Here is an 18,701-nt window from a genome sequence, read left to right on the forward strand (position 1 = left end):
GCCTCCTGTGGAGAGATGAGCCCTGAGACATGGCTGTACAGCTGCTGCTTCTGTCTAGAACTAAAAATAGCCTCCCCTCTGCTGGGGTCCAGCTCAGGGCTAGCAGAGCTGTGGTGAGGATGTGCAGTCAGAGGAGGGGACAGAGGTGGGGTGAGAGGTAAGTGCCCCCCGCTGGACAAGAACAAGTGAGAAGGGAGCAGGGATGGAGACAGCCTCCATCTCAACTCAGAGCTTCTCCACCCAGAGCTCCCTCAGGGAGAGGGTAAGGCTCCCGTCCCTGTTTTTCTCAGGAGACAAGGGAACACAAAAGATGAAGAGGTCTGACTAGGTCATGTGCAAATATGTAACATTTATGAAGTGCTACAGGCCAGCGAGGGCAAGGGAGCCCCTTGATGAGATGGACGGCACAATGCTGATGATCATGAGGATGATGCAGGACGAGGCAATTTTTTGTTCCATTGTACATTATGAGGTCACCATGGGTCAGCGCTAACAACAACAACCAGGTGCCAGACACTGTTTTAAGCACTCTAAAGGTAAAATGACCCTATGATAATTAGGAGTATTCCCTTTGGCAGCTGAAGAGACATCAACCCACCAAACTTACAGAACCAGAAAGTGGGGTGCCTGGATTCTATCTCAGGCAGCCTGTGTCCAGAGCCCACCCACTCAGCAAACAACCAAGTGCCTCCCCATCAGGCTTAGGCAGAGGCTCAGCCCAGATAGGTACAAAGGCCCTGGAGGATGAGAAAATAAAGTTCCAGGGAGCCCAGCAGGGCAGCCCAAAGTGAGATTAGCATAATGCCCACGGGCCAGCCTTTTAAAACCATGGTCCTGGACAGATGGCAAGTCCCTGGGCCCAAGGCATACAGCCACATCCTCAGCTTTGCTCCCAAGTATGAGATGAGTCCTCACTGGCTGTCCCGCTCCCCTGCAGTCTGTGTCCTGTCCTGAAAAGGTGCAGCTGTAATACCCAGCCAGCTCACAGGGAGTAGGAAGCCATCTCCGGGCAGGCACGACCTTGGGAAATGATGTTAGAAGTATGACTGGGGACAGCTAAGGGCCTGTCAGGCCTGAGTTATATAAATGTTTAGAGTAAAGCAGAGGGGGTAAGGTGGGGAAGGAGAAAGGGACAGAGAGAGAAAGAAAGGAAATGAAGGAGAGAGGAGGGGGAAAGAGAATGGGGGAAGGGGAGAGACAGAGAATGGAAGAGGGATTCGGCTGTCAATCAGACCACCAACCTGGCCCCCCAAAACTAGAAGGCCCAGGAGGAGAAGAGAAGAAATGGTGAGAAGGGGCTCAGGCAGTGGGGCAAGCATAGTGTCCCCAAGGGGTGGAGACAGAGGGAGGCAGTTGTGGCCCCAGGGTTGCAGGACACTCAGTGGACACTGCTGTGGTCCCACCTCCTCACAGACGCTTCTGTTGGTCTCACCTAGTTTAAGGCCAAAGCACGCACTGCACCGTCCTTCTGCAGAGCCACTAATACAATTATCTGAACAGTCATAAATCTGGCAGGGTGTCGGGCCTCCTCTCCCCACCTAGGCCTGGCTCTAGCAGTCCTGTGTAGAGAGCAATTTGCCCTCTCTAACTGCAGAGTCTCTGGAAGGCAGCACAACCTTAGTGGGGCAGCAAGACCCCCTCAGGACTGAGCCCGATTCTAGGAGGTAGTGACAGAGATCGAAGTAGTGGGGAGGGGAGGAGAGGAGAATGTGCGCTTGCAGAGCTGGGGAGGTGGCTCGTAACTTGACTTTCTGGCTCTAAAGGACAGCATTACTCAAGGACCCTAGAGTTGCCCCACAACCAGCATGAGAGCCTGCAAGAGAGAGAGCACCTGCAAGAGGGTGCTTGTGTGCACTTGGCTGGTGTTTGAGTGTTTGTGTTTTGTGGGCATTTTGTGGGGTGAGTTTTTGTGTGCATGTGTGCGTGCTCATGCACACGCACTTAGTCTGGAAAACTGGTGACTCACTGAAAAAAGCTTTCTGATCTGAAGAACTTATATTCAGCTATTTTTATCTCCTCTTGCCTCTCGGTCCTTTTTTCCTTTGTCTTTTTCACATGTGGAGGAATTGGGGGCCCTTAATGCTGTGTGTGCAATGCTTTGATCATTTGGCTGAGGCCAGGCTCCCATGTGAAGGGCATCGACAAATGCCCGTGAGGGGCAAGCGGCAGCTTGGAGGGCACAGACATCGTGGTGTTACACAGTGCCACATTCTTGCACACACACAGGCCAGCACACATGGGCTTTTGGGGGAGCCAGATCCTCGCTCCTGGCATTTCTACACCACATAGTCAGCCTGTCCAAATGGCTGCAGCCTACTGCTCTTCCTGCAGCTGCTTCCAGGGGCAGATACAGGGTAATGAGCGCCCAGGGGTAATCTCTAAATTGCCCTCCAATTCACATGCGCCCAGGGGCAATCTCTAAGTTGTATCCCCCCTATTTCAAAATGAATAGATGCTGATAGCGGTGAACATTGATAGCAGCTAGTGTCAGCAGAAGGGGCTTGCCCCCTCTTGTCCGGCTGCCTCAGTCAGGTGCCTTTCATGTTTGTGGAACTTGGGAATGTCATTCCGTGCCTCATCTGGCGCTCTCTTGGCCTTGTGCCCAGGGACAAGTTCCCCCCTTTGCTGTGCATCTTCATCTACCATGCTTGAGGAAGGACGCTGGGCCACACCAGGTTAATAGAAACTGCTCAGTGGCACCCCCTTCAAGTGGCACCCAGGGCACGTGTCATACCTGCCTTACCTTGGACACGCCTCTGCTTCAGCCGCACCCATCCTTGCACTGACCACATGTCTACACACACTTGAATGCTCAGCCATTGGCCCAGCCCTGGCCCCTCTCCCGGTGGAAGGGCTGGGACTGTTCCCTGTGTCTTCTCTCTTCTCAGCCCAGTCATCCTCCACACCCAGAAATCGTGAATTCTTCTCAGGGAGGGTGCTCTCTGCCTCTGCTTGTCAGTAGGGAGCGAGATCTCAGGCTGTTAAGCTGGGCTTCTCTGCCAGGGCCCTGAGACACTCCCTCCCGGGATCCAGCTATCACCCAGCTACCTGGGGACAGCTTGTGCCTGGGTGTGTGAGCTGGGCAGCTCTTTGGAGAGGTGAGGCAGGGGCCAAGGCTGAGCTCCTCCTGCTTACTCCGTTCCTCTGGCCCAGAAACAGGGAGAAAGTGAGTGGGAGCTCTTTGATTCCTCCCTGCCCAGGGAGTCACGCTCAAAACGGGAAGCCAATGTGGCTTCAAGTGAAGGAATTCCAGATTTCTCTCCTCCTCACCCACTCACAGGACACAGGGAACAGGCCGTGCATTTTCAGAGTTCAAGAACACTGCTCGTGCCTTTCCCGAAGACTCTGTAGACATGGACACACATGTCCCACGTAGCATCAAGTAGAGATGCACACATGCCAACAGAAATGCACACACCATGTCACACATGCTGTCAATGGCACTATTCATATAGGCCAGCACTATGCCTGATGTCTGCCTCTCTCCCACACAGACACACATGTCGACGCACATGTGCACCCAACAGTGGGCACAAGCCTGTGCACACACGCTTTGAACAGGCTGCTTGACAGGTAAGGTGCCCTTTTCCAGATGGGGTATACCATCATTATGGGCGGCAAGGAAGCCCTGAGCTCTTCAGTCCCTGAAGACTGTGGATCGACAGCGCCATTTATGCACGGCTTAAAGGCTCCTGCCATGGGGTGCAGACAGCCAGGGGCTGCTCCTCATGCCATGGGCACGGAGTGGGCTGTACCAGCCTGGGGGAGCACCTTTGTCTAATGTATCTGCCCAGAGGTTCAGTGGGCACTGCAACATCAAGAGTAGAAGTCAGCTCCCAGGGGAGCAGGCCACGACCCACCCACTCCCACTTCATTCATCTCACTGTGCATAGGGGAAGCCCTGCCAACCCCAGTTTATCCCAGAGCAGGTGGGGCCCTGTGCATCAGTGCAAAGAAGGTGCACCCACTGCGCCCTTCTCTCCCTTTTCCCTGCTCACCCACCATTGAATGGAAGGAGACAGTGAGGGACAGAGAGAAGAAAAGGCTCCCCAAAGACCCCTCAGCATTCAAGCCTAGAGCAAAGCTGCCTATTCTAGGCTCCTGATAACCTTGGCAGGCCTGCCTCTTCTAAGAGATTGGAGCACTTGTAGGCAGATGTAATAGTTAGAAACGGCACTCTCCTGTAATCCCCACACCCCCCTGCCCCTTGCCCTTAACATTTCAGTGAGCTCTGAAGAGAAGCTGGACAAGCTGGGGGAGCCCCCGCAGCCAGTAAGTGACCAGGTGAGTCAGTGATGTGGCCTGTCTGTACTCAGAAAACACTATGGTGGGTTAAGGTGACATGCCTACTGCCAAATATTACAGAACTAATCAGGAAGGCAACACGAACAGGCAGAAAACAGTAAAAAGACGATGAAATCCATAAAGAGAAATGAAGTCCTGATATATGCTACAACATCAGTGAACCTTGAAAACATTATGCTAAGTGAAATAGGTCAGTCGCCAAAGAACAAGTATTGCGTGATTCCACTTATATGAGATACCTGGGCAAATGTATACTAAACAAAGTTTATTAGTGTTTACTAGGGGTTGGGCGGGAGGGGGAAAGAGGGAGGACAGCATTGCCTAAGAGACGTGGAGCATCTGTTAAGAGTGGTGGTATGATTTGGGAACAGGTAAGGGTGATGGCTCGACAACACGATGAACATGTAGAACGTCACTAAACGGTACATGTGAAAAGTGTTGAAATGGCCAATGTTTTGTTGCCTGTGTATTTACCACAATAAAATAAGTAAATTAGTTTTTTTAAAAAAAGGCAATGGAAGAGACACCTGCCATAGAACAAGGATGACTGGATGAGGTCAGCCTACCAGAGTTCTATCCCCACACCTGAGGACATGAAGCTGGTCCCTGCACCTCCAAAAGCCCCAGTACCTTTATCCATAATAGACAGTTTCTCATTGCTGGACTGTGGATGGCAGTGGCTCATCTGATCGATGGGCACCGACTGCCTGGGGCGTCGTGTTGAGAAGGATACTGAGGCAGCTTTCAGGCTTGGCAGCAGTGCCATGGTCCATCAGTGAGGCCTTTCAGGAGTGCTGGATATGCTGAGGCCGCGTGATGGCTAATCCCTGGTTAAGATCAACAGGCTAAGGCCGCTTCTACGGGCCGTTCCAGCTCTCAGATTCTACTATCCTGTGATTTACATGTTACACTTCAGGGCCCTGACTGGAAGCACAATAGGTCAGAGGAGGAAGGGTTTTGTGCACGTTGGAACGGTCAGGGAGGCTTTTGGAGGGAGGTAGCACTTTAGCCAGACCTTTAAAATGGAGAGTTTGAATAGGTGGGCAGAAGGCGGGAGGACATTTACAGGCAGGAAAGGAGGACTAGCATGGGCTGTGCTCAGTACAGGAAGGAGGAGGCCAGCATCGCTGGGATGAACTGTGTTTGGTTGGGGCAAAAAGTCTAGATGTGGGAGGCCAGTTATAAATAAAAACAAGAATGAACATTTATTGAGAGCTTACTACAAGGTAAGCCACAGAGCAAAGATGACATCCACACAGCATTTCAGTCAAGCCTCACGATACTCTCATTACTAACCTCCTCTTATAGAAGTAGAAACAGGCTCAGAGACATTAAGTGACTTGCTCAGGGTCACACAGCAGGAAGGTAGTGGCCCCTGGCTTTCCCCCAGGCAGCATGGCTCTGGTGTCTGCAGCTGCAGCCTCTCGGCTCTGCTGCCTCCTCTACTCCTAAACCCGGTCAGGGAAGCGACCCCACAGTGCAGCTGAGACATCACAGCCAGATCTCTGGGTTCTGAGCCCCAGGAAGAGGGCAGGAACATCTGCATCCTGAGAAGGCGGACCCAGCCCCAAGGAACTGAGCATGTGAGCAAATACAAGCCAAGACTAAGGCAGGGTGGACCGAGTAAGGGCTGAGTGGGTGCGGTTTGCTGCAGCCTTTCCCTTGAGCCCTAAATCACTTACTGTAGCAACGTAAGATGCTCCCACACTGTGGGGGTACAGCGGGTGAACTTCAAGGGGCGGGGGGAGATTCCAGGGACTCAGAGCTAAGCTGCAAGGGTAAGAGTAGATTTGGCCAGCCTGGCCACAAGCTCAGAGACAGAAGGCGCCCCCTGAATAAAGATCTCATTACAGCCTCCTGGCCTGCCATCTGCCCCTGCTGGCATCTAGTGGTGTGCTGGAGAACTTCTCTCCTTTCCCCTCTTTTAGCCTCCATCACTCCTTCCTTCCTTTCTGTTCGGGTTCAGGGACATGCCAACCACTACTCAGAGCGGACTCAGGGAGGAGGCCCGTGTCCTCTCTTTCTCTCATCACCACTCATGTCACCCTGGCCCACCATCCACCCGACAGCACCCATGCCATGCCGGGGTTAGTATAGCTGAAAATCTGGGGGCTCGCTATGGAACAAGCCTGAGAGCCCCACCTTCTCACAGCCCCTCTCTCTGCCCACACCCCCCCACCTCCCGCTTTCTTTCCTGGCTGGTCCCACTCAATCTCAAGGCCTTTTTGAGGTTCTTCTCTGGCTTCTCTGCCTGACTCCAGGGCATCTCTGGCACCCGTGGAACTTCCTGGCATCGAGGCAAGGGCAGAGCTGGAATGCTGGCCCGAGGGCCACCAGAAACCACAACTCTTCCTTCCCTGCTGAGCTCCCCTCGCTCAGCCCAATCTTGGGAATATGTTCATGGATTGAAGGCCTGGTTGTGCAGCCCTCTGTCAAGGATGCTTTCCTCCTTCCCAGGCCCCTGGACTGTGTAACCATCCTTACTTCCAGGAAGGTCGTCCTCCTCCCATCTAATTCCTCCAGCTCATCAGAGCGGCCAGCCATGATGCTGCAATGACACCCTCCTTTGTGCCCCCCAACACAAATAATCCCCTTGTCTCACTCACCCTTTTCCAAGTTTAAATTCCCATCTCCTTGGACCTGAGGCACAAGTGAGAATACTTTCTTTTCGGCAAGTAACCTAAGACAACCGTGGGCTCCTTGAATTGCCTTCAGCCATCTTGAACAGGCCGTTATGGAAGACCCCACAACTCTCCACAGGCCTCTGAACTTGCTGTTTCTTCCCAATGGTGCCAGCATCCTTGCTTCTCCCTTACCCTACACCTCTTCTCTCTATCTCTCTCCCCTTTTACGCAAGCACAGACACATGCATCATCACTTCAGGCCTTATCTGGAGCTGTCACTGACAAAATTCACTCTGTGATAGGTGAACTGGCTCTGGTGTCAGAGACAGGAAACCCAGCAGCGCATCTCTCTCTGCCTGGACGGTGAGGAGGTAGAGGATGGAGACAGAGCTGTGTAGGCCAGCCTCACTGGAGGGGGATGGCAGCCAGGGAAATGGAAATCCAGGCCCTGGTGAACTCATGTTGTTTGGGTACCAGGCAGGTACAGGCCTCCTGGGTGCTGTGGAAGCGCTGGCTTCTTTATCACCACCCTGTCTGATTTGGGGCTAACAGGAGAAGAATAGCACCCCCAGAGAGCAGTGGAGCATTACCATGGGACTCTCTGAAACAGCCTGAACTCCTTTCTAGGGGAAAGAAAGTGTTTGTGCTAGTTAATAAGTGAGGGGCCAGTCACCGGCCCTGGCTGTTAGTAGGGCTGGAAGGTGAGAGCTGCAGGAAGAGTGGTGGCTGCACTGGCCTGGTCTTCCTCTGCCCATCTGCAGAACCAAGCCCCAGTTACATAAAGCCCCAGCCAGCGTGGTAGAGGGTGTGACTAGGTAACTTTCCAAAGACAGTTGGTGATGCTCCATCCCCGAACAGTGTGAACTGCCCCCACAGAGAGTGGGGCAGAGATTACAGCTCAGCAACCCGAGGACCTGACTCATCACACACATAAACACTCCCCAACACTCTTTCCCAAAACAGTTCCCCTCCCACCCACCCACCCACCTACCCAGGCTGGGTGACAAAAATGAACACCCTGGAGATCTTGCCGAATTCTGGGCCAGGCTGAGCCCAGGGAAAAAGAAAAGGGAGGTGTCGCCAAAGACGGGCAGTTTCTCCGTAGAAGCGTACAAGGCCCGTGAAAGGAAAATCATTCCTGACCCTACCTTGATCACTTTACTGGTTTCCAAACAGCTTGGATTACTTTTGGTCAAAAAGCTTAAAGCTCTATAAGGAAAATATTTAGAGGAATCTTAAACATCATCTTTAACCCCTGCTCTCCTTCCTTAATTCTGTCTTGGTTTCTTCATTCTGCCATAACAGAAACACCACAAGTGGTGGCTTTAACTAACAGAAATGTATTTTCTTACAGTTTAGGAGGCTACACGTCCAAATTCAGGGCTTCTAGGGAAAGCCTCTCTCTTTCTGCTCTGGGGGATTATCCTTGTCTCTTTCAACTTCTCTTCCTTGGTGATGGCCAAGTAGCATTAATCTTTCCCCATTTATGCTTCCTCACTTCAGTGCCTGATCTGCTCCTTTTGTATCTAAAAGTGATTGGTTTAAGACACACTGTCCATTGTTATGGCCTCATTATCATAACAAAGAAATCTCCATTCCCAAATGGGATTACATCCACAGGTTTGGGGTTAGAATTTACAACACATATTTTGGGGGGGACACAATTTAATCCATAATAATTTCCATGCATCTATCCATTCATTCATTTCTCCGTCTATTGATTTATCAAATGCTTATTGAGCTCCTACCATTTGCCACAAAGACCCACACACTGGGAATCCAATAGAGCTAAGCTGTCTCCTCAAGGAGCTTGTGGTCTTAGAGATGAGAAAGACAAGTAGAAAGGCAGCTGTAACACAGTGGGATAAGTACTATGGTGGGCAGAGTGCATGTTCTAGAAGGACCAGCAGGGCACTTACAAAATTGGGAGGAAAGCCGTTCATGGAGAGTTACTAGAAGAAAGAATACCTGAGCTGAGATATGAAAGAGAAGAAAATTCCATTTTTTTCAGTAAGGGGTCTGTTCAACATTTAATGTGGCTGAAGCATGGTGATAGGCATGCTATATGCAGATGAATACAATGCAGTATCCACAAATAGAGTTTATCACCTGGTGAGGGAGATAAAATAATGTGCAAATAACTAGAATATATAAAGAGAGGTGTTCACGGGGTCCCGTGGAGGATCTGAGAGACGTGAGGTGAATATGCAGTTGGAATGATGAGGAAAAGTTCCATGGAAGAAGTGATATTTGAGTTCATCTTGGGGATGAATAGAATTTAGAGGAAGAGGTAGGGTGGGGAGGGCATTTCAAGCAAAAATAATGGTATCAGAGAAATTTAAGGAGCAGTGATATCTGTTTGGGGAACAAGACTTTACCTGTTTGACTAAAGCACTTAAGAGGAAGCAGTGATAGACATGGCTTGAAAGGAGGGGGATGGTTCTTAAATTTCAGGGTAGAGTGAAAGTAAGGCCCAGAGAGGTTAAGCTCTTTTCTCAAGGTCATGTGCTTCCTTAGTAGAAAATCAGGTTGTTACGGATTGTATTGTGTTCCCCAAAAAAGTGTATCAACTTGGCTAGGCCATGATTCCCAGTATTGTGTGGTTGTCCACCATTTTGTCATCTGATGTGATTATCCTATGTGTTGTAAATCCTAACATCTATGATGTTAATGAGGCAGGATTAGAGGCAGTTATGTTAACGAGGCAGGACTCAATCTACAGGATTAGATTGTATCTTGAGCCAATCTCTTTTAAGAAATAAAAGAGAGAAGTGAGCAGAGAGGAGAAGGACCTCATTACCACCAAGCAAGAAGAGCCAGGAGCAGAGTGCATGCTTTGGACTCGGGGTCCCTGCACTGAGAAGCTCCTAGACCAGGGGAAGATTGATGACAAGGACCTTCCCCCAAAGGAAACAGAGAGAGAAAGACTTCCCCTGGAGCTAACACCCTTGATTTGGACTTCTAGCCTCCTAAACTGTGAGAGAATAAATATCTGTTTGTCAAAGCCATCCACTTGTGGTATTTCTGTTATAGCAGCACTAGATAACTAAGACACAGGTCTTCTGAATTCAAATTTTGTGCTCTTTCTCCAGGCCTTGGCAGGAATGTTCTCTCCCCAGTGAATGCCATGGCCCTGTGGTACACATCATATGTACCACTTCCACTCTGGATTGAGGAGCACTGTGGCTGGCTGGCCCCCTGCCAGAGAGGCAAAGCCAGTCAAGCACACAGTCCTCCCACCCCCACGGACCTCAGGATGGCTACTATATACTCCACTCCGTGTCCTGTATTATTTAGATGAATACAAATGAACACGTAGGAAGACAAAATATTTACCCTCATTGACTGAATCAGGGTCTCACCTTGACCCTGGCCCTGATTTATTTATTAATTTAAACTTTAAATAGTTGGAAATCCTATGGCTGTTCTCCTCTCTTCTTCCTCACCTCCACACCTAAGGCTTTATTTTATTTTTTTTTATTGTACTTTACATGAAGGTTTACAGAACAAACTAGTTTCTCATTAAACAGTTAGCACACATATTGTTTTATGACATTGGTTAACAACCCCATGACATGTCAACACTCTCCCTTCTCAACCTTGAGTTGGCCGTTTCCTGTTCCCTCCTGCCTTCTAGTCCTTGCATCTGGGCTGGTGTGCCCCTTTAGTCTCGTTTTGTTTTGAGGGCATGTCCAATCTGTGGCTGAAGGGTGAACCTCAGGAGTGACCTCATTACTGAGCTGAAAGGTGTCCAGGGTCCATACTCTCAGGGTTTCTTCAGTCTCTATCAGGCCAGCAAGTCTGGTCTTTCTTTCTGAGTTAGAACGTCACTCGACATTTTTGTCCAGCTCTGTCTGGGACCCTCTATTGTGGTCCCTGTCAGAGCAGTCAGTGGTGGTAGCCAGGCACCATCTAGTTGTACCGGACTCAGTCTGGTGGAGGCCGTGGTAGTTGTGGTCCATTAGTCCTTTGGACTAATCTTTCCCTTGTATCTTTAGTTTTCTTCATTCTTCCTTGTTCCCGAAAGGGTGAGGCCAGTGAAGTATCCTAGATGGCCACTCACAGGCTTTTAAGACCCCAGATGCTACTCACCAAAGTAGGATGTAGAACATAATCTTTATAAACTATGTTACGCCAGTTGAACTAGATGCTCCCCAAGACCATGGCTCCCAAAGCCCTCAGCCCAGCAATTCAGTCCCTCAGGGAGTTTGGATGTGTCTAAGGAGCTTCTGTCAACTTGGCTTGTACAAGTTATGTTGGCTTCCCCAGTATTGTGTACTGTCTTACCCTTCACCAAAGTTACTACTTATCTATTGTCTGTTTAGTGTTTTTCCATGCCCACCACTCCCCTCCCTCGTAATCATCAAAGATTTTTTCCTTTTGCATGTAAACCTTTTCATGAGTTTTTACAGCAGTGGTCTCATACAATATTTGTCCTTCCGTGATTGACTTATTTCACTCAACATGATATCCTCCAGATTCATCCATGTTATGAGATGCTTCACAGATTCATCATTGTTCTTTATCGTTGCATAATACTCCATTGTGTGTATGTTCCACAGTTTATTTATCCATTCATGTGTTGATGGGCATCTAGGTTGTTTCCATTTTTTTGCTATTGTGAACAATATTGCAACGGACATGGGTATGCATATGTCTATTCGTGTGCTGACTCTTATTTCTCTAGGATATATTCCTAGGAGTGGGATTGCTGGATCATATGGTATTTTTATTTCTAGCTTTCTAAGGAAGCACCATGTCGTTTTCCAAAATGATCATATCAGGGAAAACAGAAAAGGCAGAGAGAATAACTGAAGATTTGTTGGCAGAAAACTTCCCTGATATTGTGAAAGATGAGAAGATATCTGTCCAAGATGCTTATTGAACCCCACGCAAGGTAGATCCCAAAAGAAAGTCACCAAGACATAATCAAACCTTCCAAAACCAAGGATAAGGAGAAAATTTTAAGAGTGGCTAGGAATAAACAAAAAGTCACCTACAAAGGCAAGTCAATAAGAATAAGTTTGGACTACTCAGCAGAAACCATGCAGGCAAGAAGGCAATGGGATGACATATATATAGCCTTGAAGAAAAAAACAACTGCCAGCCAAGAATTATATATCCAGCAAAACCATTTCTCAAATATGAAGGCAAAATTAGGACATTTCCAGATAAACAGAAGTTTAGGGAATTTGCAAAAACAAAACCAAAACTACAAGAAATACTAAAGGGAGTCATCTGGTTAGAAAATCAGTAACATCAGATAACAACCCAAGACTAGAACACAGGACAGAGAAACCAGATATCTACCCAGATCAGGAAATGACAAAAATAAATCCAGATTTTAAAAAATGCTCAAACCAGGGAAACAGATGTCATTATGTAAAGATGACAACATTAAATCAATAAAAAGAGTCTAAAAATGTAGTCATAGATCTTTCATATGGAGAGAAAGTCAAGGTGATATAGAGAGATAAAAAGTTTGATTTAAACTTAGAAAAATAGGGGTAAATAATAAGGTAACCACAAAGTAGACTAACAACCCTACACATAAAAAAAAACCAAGAAAAACATAAAGACTCAGCAAAAAACAATAACAACAATGAAAAAGAGGAAAAGACAATTATAAAGAAAAACTACTCAGCACAAAAAATTAAGCGGAAAAAAGGAATTGTCAACAACACTCAAAAAAAGACATCAAAATGACAGCACTAAACTCATAAAAACCAAAAAACCAAACCCAGTGCCATCGAGTCGATTCCAACTCATAGCGACCCTATAGGACAGTGTAGAACTGCCCCATAGAGTTTCCAAGGAGTGCCTGGCAGACTCAAACTGCTGACCCTTTGGTTTGCAGCCGTAGCACTTAACCACTACACCACCAGGGTTTCCACTCGTACCTATCCATAATTACACTGAATGCAAAATGGTCGTATAGTTTGGCATTCCCACCGGCAGTGCATAAGAGTTCTGATCTCCCCACAGCTTCTCCAACATTTGTTATTTCCTGTTTTATTTTATTCATCCCAGTAATGCCAGGGTGAGAAAGTATCTCGTTGTTGTTTTTTTTTTTAATTGTACTTCAGATGAAGGTTTACAGAACAAACTAGTTTCTCATCAAACAGTACACACATTGTTCTATGACATTAGTTAACAACCCCACAACGTGTTAACCCTCTCCCTTCTTAACCCTATTACCAGCTTTCCTGTTCCCTGCTGCCTTCCAGCCCCTGCCCAAGGCTGCTGCTCCCCTTTAGTCTTGTTTTGTCCCATGGGCCTATTCAAGCTTTGGCTGAAGGTTGAACCTCAGAAGTGACCTCATTACTGAGCTGAAATGGTGTCTGTGGGCCCTCCTCTCAGTGTTTCTCCAGTCTTTGTCAGGCCAGCAAGTCTGGTCTTTCTTTTTGAGTTAGAATTTTGTTCTACATTTTTCTCCAGCTCTGTCCGGGACCCTCTATTGTCTTCCCTGTCAGAGCAGTCAGTGGTGGCTGCCAGGCACCATCTTGTACTGGACTCAGTCTGGTAGAGACCACGGTAGATGAGGTCCATTAGTCCTTCCCTTGTATCTTTAGTTTTCTTCATTATTCCTTGTTCCCGAAAGGGTGAGATGGGTGAAGTATCCTCGATGGCCGCTCACAGGCTTTTAAGGCTGCAGATGCTACTCACCAAAGTAGAATGTAGAACATATTCTTTATGAACTATGTTATGCCAATTGAGCTAGATGTTCCCTGAGATCCTGGTCCCCACAACCTCAGCCCAGCAATTTGTCCCTCAGGGAGTTTGGATGAGTCTATGGAGCTACCACGACCTTGCCTTGTACAGGTTGTGCTGGCTTCCCCAGTATTGTGTACTGTCTTACTCTTCACCAAAGTTTCCGCTTATCTCTTGTCTAGTAAGTGTTTTTCCATCCCCAGCCCTCTGCTCCCTCATAACTGTAAAAGATTGTGTCTTTTCGTACATGAATCTTTTCATGAGTTTCTACGGTAGTGGTCTCATACAATATTTGTCCTTTTGTGATTGACTTATTTCACTCAGCATAATGTCCCTCCAGATTCATCCGTGTTATGAGATGTTTCACAGATTCATCAGTGTTCTTTATCGTTGCATAATACTCCATTGCATATATGTACCACAGTTTGTTTATCCGTTCATCTGTTGAAGGACATCTAGGTTGTTTCCGTTTTTTCGCTATTGTGAACAATGCTGCGATGAACATGGGTGTGCATATGTCTATTTGAGTGCCGGCTCTTATTTCTCTAGGATATATTCCTAAGAGTGGGATTGCTGGATCATATGCTATTTCTATTTCTAGCTTTCTAAGGAAGCACCATATCGTTTTCCAAAATGGTTGTATCATCTTGCATTCTCACCAGCAGTGCATAAGAGTTCCGATTTCCTCACAGCCCCTCCAACATTTATTATTTCCTGTTTTATTGATTCATACCAGTAATGCCGGGTGAGATAGTATCTCGTTGTGGTTTTGATTTGCATTTCTCTAATGGCTAGAGATTGTGAACATTTCCTCATGTGCCTGTTGGCTGCTTGAATGTCTTCTTTGTCTGTTCATTTCCTTTACCCATTTTTTAATTCGATTCTTTGTCTCTTTGTTGTAGAGGTGCTGGATTTTCTTGTAGATTTTAGAGATTTGTAATAGCCAAATTTCTTTTCCCGGTTTGTAGGTTCTCTTTTTACTCTTTTGGTGAAGTCTTTTGATAACCATAAGTGTTTAATTTTTAGAAGATCCCAGTTATCTAGCTTATCCTCCGGAGCTTGTGTGTTGTTGGTTGTGGTTTGTATCCTGTTAATGCTGTGTGTTAAGGCCTCTAGCATTTATCCTATTTTTTCTTCCATGAACTTCGTAGTTTTGGGCTTTATATTTAGGTCTTTGATCCATTTTGAGTTAATTTTTGTATATGGTGCAAGGTCTGGGTCCTGTTTCATTTTTTTGCAGAAGGACATCCAGTTTTCCAGTGCCATTTGTTAAAAAGACTGTCTTTCCCCCATTTGATGGACTTTGGGGCCTTGTCAAAGATCAGGTGACTATAGGTGGATAGATTTACATGTGGGTTCTCAATTCTGTTCCATTGGTCAATGTTTCTGTCGTTGTACCAGTACCAGGCTGTTTTGACTATCATACCTGTATAGTGCGAGTCCTCCCACTTTACTCTTCTTCTTCAATAGTGCTTTACTTATCCAGGGCTTCTTCCCTTTCCATATAAAATTAATGATAAGTTTTTCCTTCTCTTTAAAGAATGTTGCTGGTATTTGGATCGGTATTGGATTGTATTTGTAAATCACTTTGGGTAGAATTGTCATTTTCATAATGTTGAGTCTACCTATCCATGAGCATGGTATGTTTTTCCATTTATGTAGATCTCTTTTGGTTTTTGCAGTAGTGTTTTGTAGTTTTCTTTGTATAGGTCTTTTACATCCTTGGTTAGATTTATTTCCAAGTTTTTTTTGTTTTTTTTAGGAGCTATTATAATGGTAGAAACCCTGGTGGCATAGTGGTTGAGAGCTAAGGCTGCTAACCAAGAGGTCAGCAGTTCAAATCTACCAGGCACTCCTTGGAAACTCTATGGGGTACTCTACTCTGTCATAGAGGGTCACTATGAGTCAAAATCAACTTGACGACAATGGGTTTATTATTATAATCGGTATTGTTTTCATGATTATCTTTTCATCGTTCTCTCAATTGGTGTGTATGACTCCAACTGATTTTCGTATTGTTATCTTGTATCCTGCTAGTCTAATGAATCTATTAGTTCCAGTAGTTTTCTTGTGGAGTCTTTTGGGTTTTCTGTGTATAGTCGGCACTGGGTATGTATAGTACCATATCATTCTCAAATAGGGAGAGTTTAACTTCTTCGTGACCAATTTGGATGCCATTTTTTTCTATTTCTTGCCTTATTGTTCTAACTAGGACTTCCACCACAATATTATATTGGAGTGGTGATAAAGGGCATCCTTGTCTTGTTCCTGTTCTCAAGGGAAATGTTTTCAGCCTCTCTCTGTTAAAAATGATGTTGGCCGTTGGTTTTGCATAGATGCCCTTTATCATGTTGAGAAATTTCCCTTCTACACCTAATTTATTGAGAGTTTTTATCAGGAGTGGGTATTGGACTTTGTTTAATGCCTTTTCTGCATGGACTGAGATGATCATATAATTCTTTTCTTTCCTTTTATTTGTGTGGTAGATTAGGTTCATTGATTTTCTAATGCTGAACCATCTTTGCATACCTGGTAGGAATCCTACTTGGTCATGGTGTATTATTTTTTTGATATGCTGCCAAATTCTATTGGCTAGGATTTTGTTGAGAATTTTTGCATCTATATTCGTAAGAGATATTGATCTGTAGTTTGCTTTTTGTGTGGTGTCTTTGCCTGGTTTTGGTATCAGAGTTATGCTGGTTTCATAGAATATATTCAGAAGTATTGGTTCCTTTTTTATGTTCTGAAATAGTTTGAGTAGTACTGGCATAAGCTCTTCTCTGAATGTTTGGTAGAATTCTGTAGTGAAGCCATCTGGGTCAGGGCTTTTTGTTGTTGTTGAGATTTTTTTTTATTATCTTTTCAATCTCTTCTCTTATTATGGCTCTGTTCAGATTTTCAACATCATTTTGTATTAGTTTGGGTAGGTAGTGTGTTTCTAGAAATTTCTCCATTTCCTCTAGGTTTTCAAATTTGTTTGAGTATAGTTTTTCATAATACTCTGTTATGATCCTTTTTATTTCAGTTGGGTCTGTTGTAATGTCCCCCATTTCATTTCTTATTTGGGTAATTTGCATCCTCTCCTGTTTTTATTTTATCAATTTGGCTACTGGTTTTTCTATTTTGGTTAAGTGTGATGGATGCTAACCAAAAGTTCGTCAGTTCGAATGCACCAGGTGCTCCTTGGAAACTATGGGGCAGTTCTGCTCTTCCTATAGAGTTGTCATGTGTTAGAATCGACTCAACGAAAATGGGTTCGATTTTTTTTTTTTTTTGGTTTTCAAAGAGCCAACTTTTGGTTTTGTTGATTCTTTCTATTGTTTTTCTATACTCTATTTCATTCATTTCTGCTCTGATCTTTATTATTTCCTTTCTTCTGGTGGCTGTGGGCTTCTTTTGCTGTTATCTTTGTATTCATTCAAGTTGTATAGCTAATGTTTTGATTTTGTGCCTTTCTTCTTTTTTAACGTGTGCATTTATTGCTATAAATTGACCTCTGAGTATTGCCTCTGCTGTGTCTCAAAGGTTTTGGTATGATGTGTTTCATTCTCATTTGATTCTAAGAATTTTTTTGATCCCATCTCTGATATTTTCTATTACTCGGTGGTTTTTAAGCAGGGTGTTATTCAGTTTCCATGTAATTGATTTTTTCCCCTGCTCTTCCTATTGTTAATTTCTACTTTGATAGCTTCTTGGTCAGAGAAGATACTTTGTATTATTTCAGTGTTCTGGATTTTGTTGAGGGTTGCTCTGTGGCCTAAGATGTGGTCTATTCTGGAGAATGTTCCATGTGCATTGGAAAAGAATGTGTACTCTGCAGCTGTTGGGTGGAGTGTTCTATATATGTCTATGAGGTCAAGTTGGCTGATTGTGGCCTTTAGCTGTTCTGTATCTTTGTTGAAAGTGGTGTGTTGAAGTCTCCTACTATTATTGTGGAACTGTCAGTTTCTGTTTCAGTGCTGTTAGAGTTTGTTTTATGTATTTTGGAGTCCTGTCATTGGGTGTATAGATGTTTATTATGGTTAATAATATTATGGTTCATGATGGATTGTGCCATTAATTATTATATAGTGCCCTTCTTTTTCTTTTATGGTGAATTTTGTTTTAAAGTCTATTTTATCTGAGATTAGTATTACCAATCCAGCTCTTTTTTTGTAGCTGTTTCCTTGACATATTTTTTCTATCCTTTGATTTTTAATAAATTTATGCCTTTGTCTCTAAGGTGTGTCTCTTGTAGACAGCTTATTGATGGATCCTATTTTTTTTTTAATCCATTCTGTCACTCTCTGTCTCTTTATGGGTGCATATAGACCATTTACATTCAGTGGAATTATTTTTTATGAGTTTATTGCTTTCATTTTGTAGTGCTGGCATTTTCTTTTTGCCTCTTATTTTCCTGTGCTGAGTTCCTTTTGTTTGTGGATTTCTTTTGTTTTTGTAGATTTTGTTTTATTAAGACTTTATGTTTTTCTTCTTTATTTTGATGAGTAGATTTGTTAACTTTCTTTGTGGTTACCTTGAAATTATCCTTATCTTCCTAGGTTTGAACCTATTATTACTTGGTATCGCCTTGCTCTCCTCTCCATTAGAATGTTCTATACCTAAAAAATAAAAAAAAAAACTAGTGCTACACCATTTATTTCCCCTTTTAGTGTCCTTTCTGGTTCCCTGTCGTAATTCTTTTGTCTTTGGATAGTCTTTGAGAGTTCATTTCCTAGGTCAGTATCTGGCTGGTACAACCTTACATCCTAGATTCAGGCTGTGGTCTGATGTCATTTGTTCTCAAACCAAAGAATTCCCTTTAATAATTGTTGTAGGTTTGGTTTGGTTTTTACTTATTCCCTTAATTTCTCTATCTGGAAATGTCCAAATTTCACCATCATATTTGAGTGAGAGTTTTGCAGGATATATTATTTGTGGTTGGCAATTTTTTTTATTTCAAAGTTTTATGTATGTCATCCCATTGCCTTCTTACCTGCATGGTTTCTGTCAAATAATCAGAGCTTGATCTTATTATTTCTCCTCTGTATGTGACTTTTTGTTTTTCGAGAGCCTCTGTCA

General features: G+C 45.0%; 1 protein-coding gene across 1 annotated transcript in view; it reads left to right on the forward strand.

The window, feature by feature from the left end:
• Window positions 1–1,805: 1,805 nt before the first annotated feature.
• Window positions 1,806–18,701, forward strand: part of JAM3 (junctional adhesion molecule 3) — a 196,760-nt gene continuing 179,864 nt past the window's right edge. The window contains exons 1-3 of the mRNA XM_049856347.1: window positions 1,806–1,899; window positions 4,226–4,284; window positions 7,232–7,292. Of these exons, the coding sequence (XP_049712304.1) occupies window positions 1,806–1,899; window positions 4,226–4,284; window positions 7,232–7,292 (214 nt within the window). The remainder of the gene's footprint in view (window positions 1,900–4,225; window positions 4,285–7,231; window positions 7,293–18,701) is intronic.

Source organism: Elephas maximus, chromosome 17 (assembly GCF_024166365.1).
Source record: "Elephas maximus indicus isolate mEleMax1 chromosome 17, mEleMax1 primary haplotype, whole genome shotgun sequence".
Classification (NCBI taxonomy): Eukaryota; Metazoa; Chordata; class Mammalia; order Proboscidea; family Elephantidae; genus Elephas; species Elephas maximus.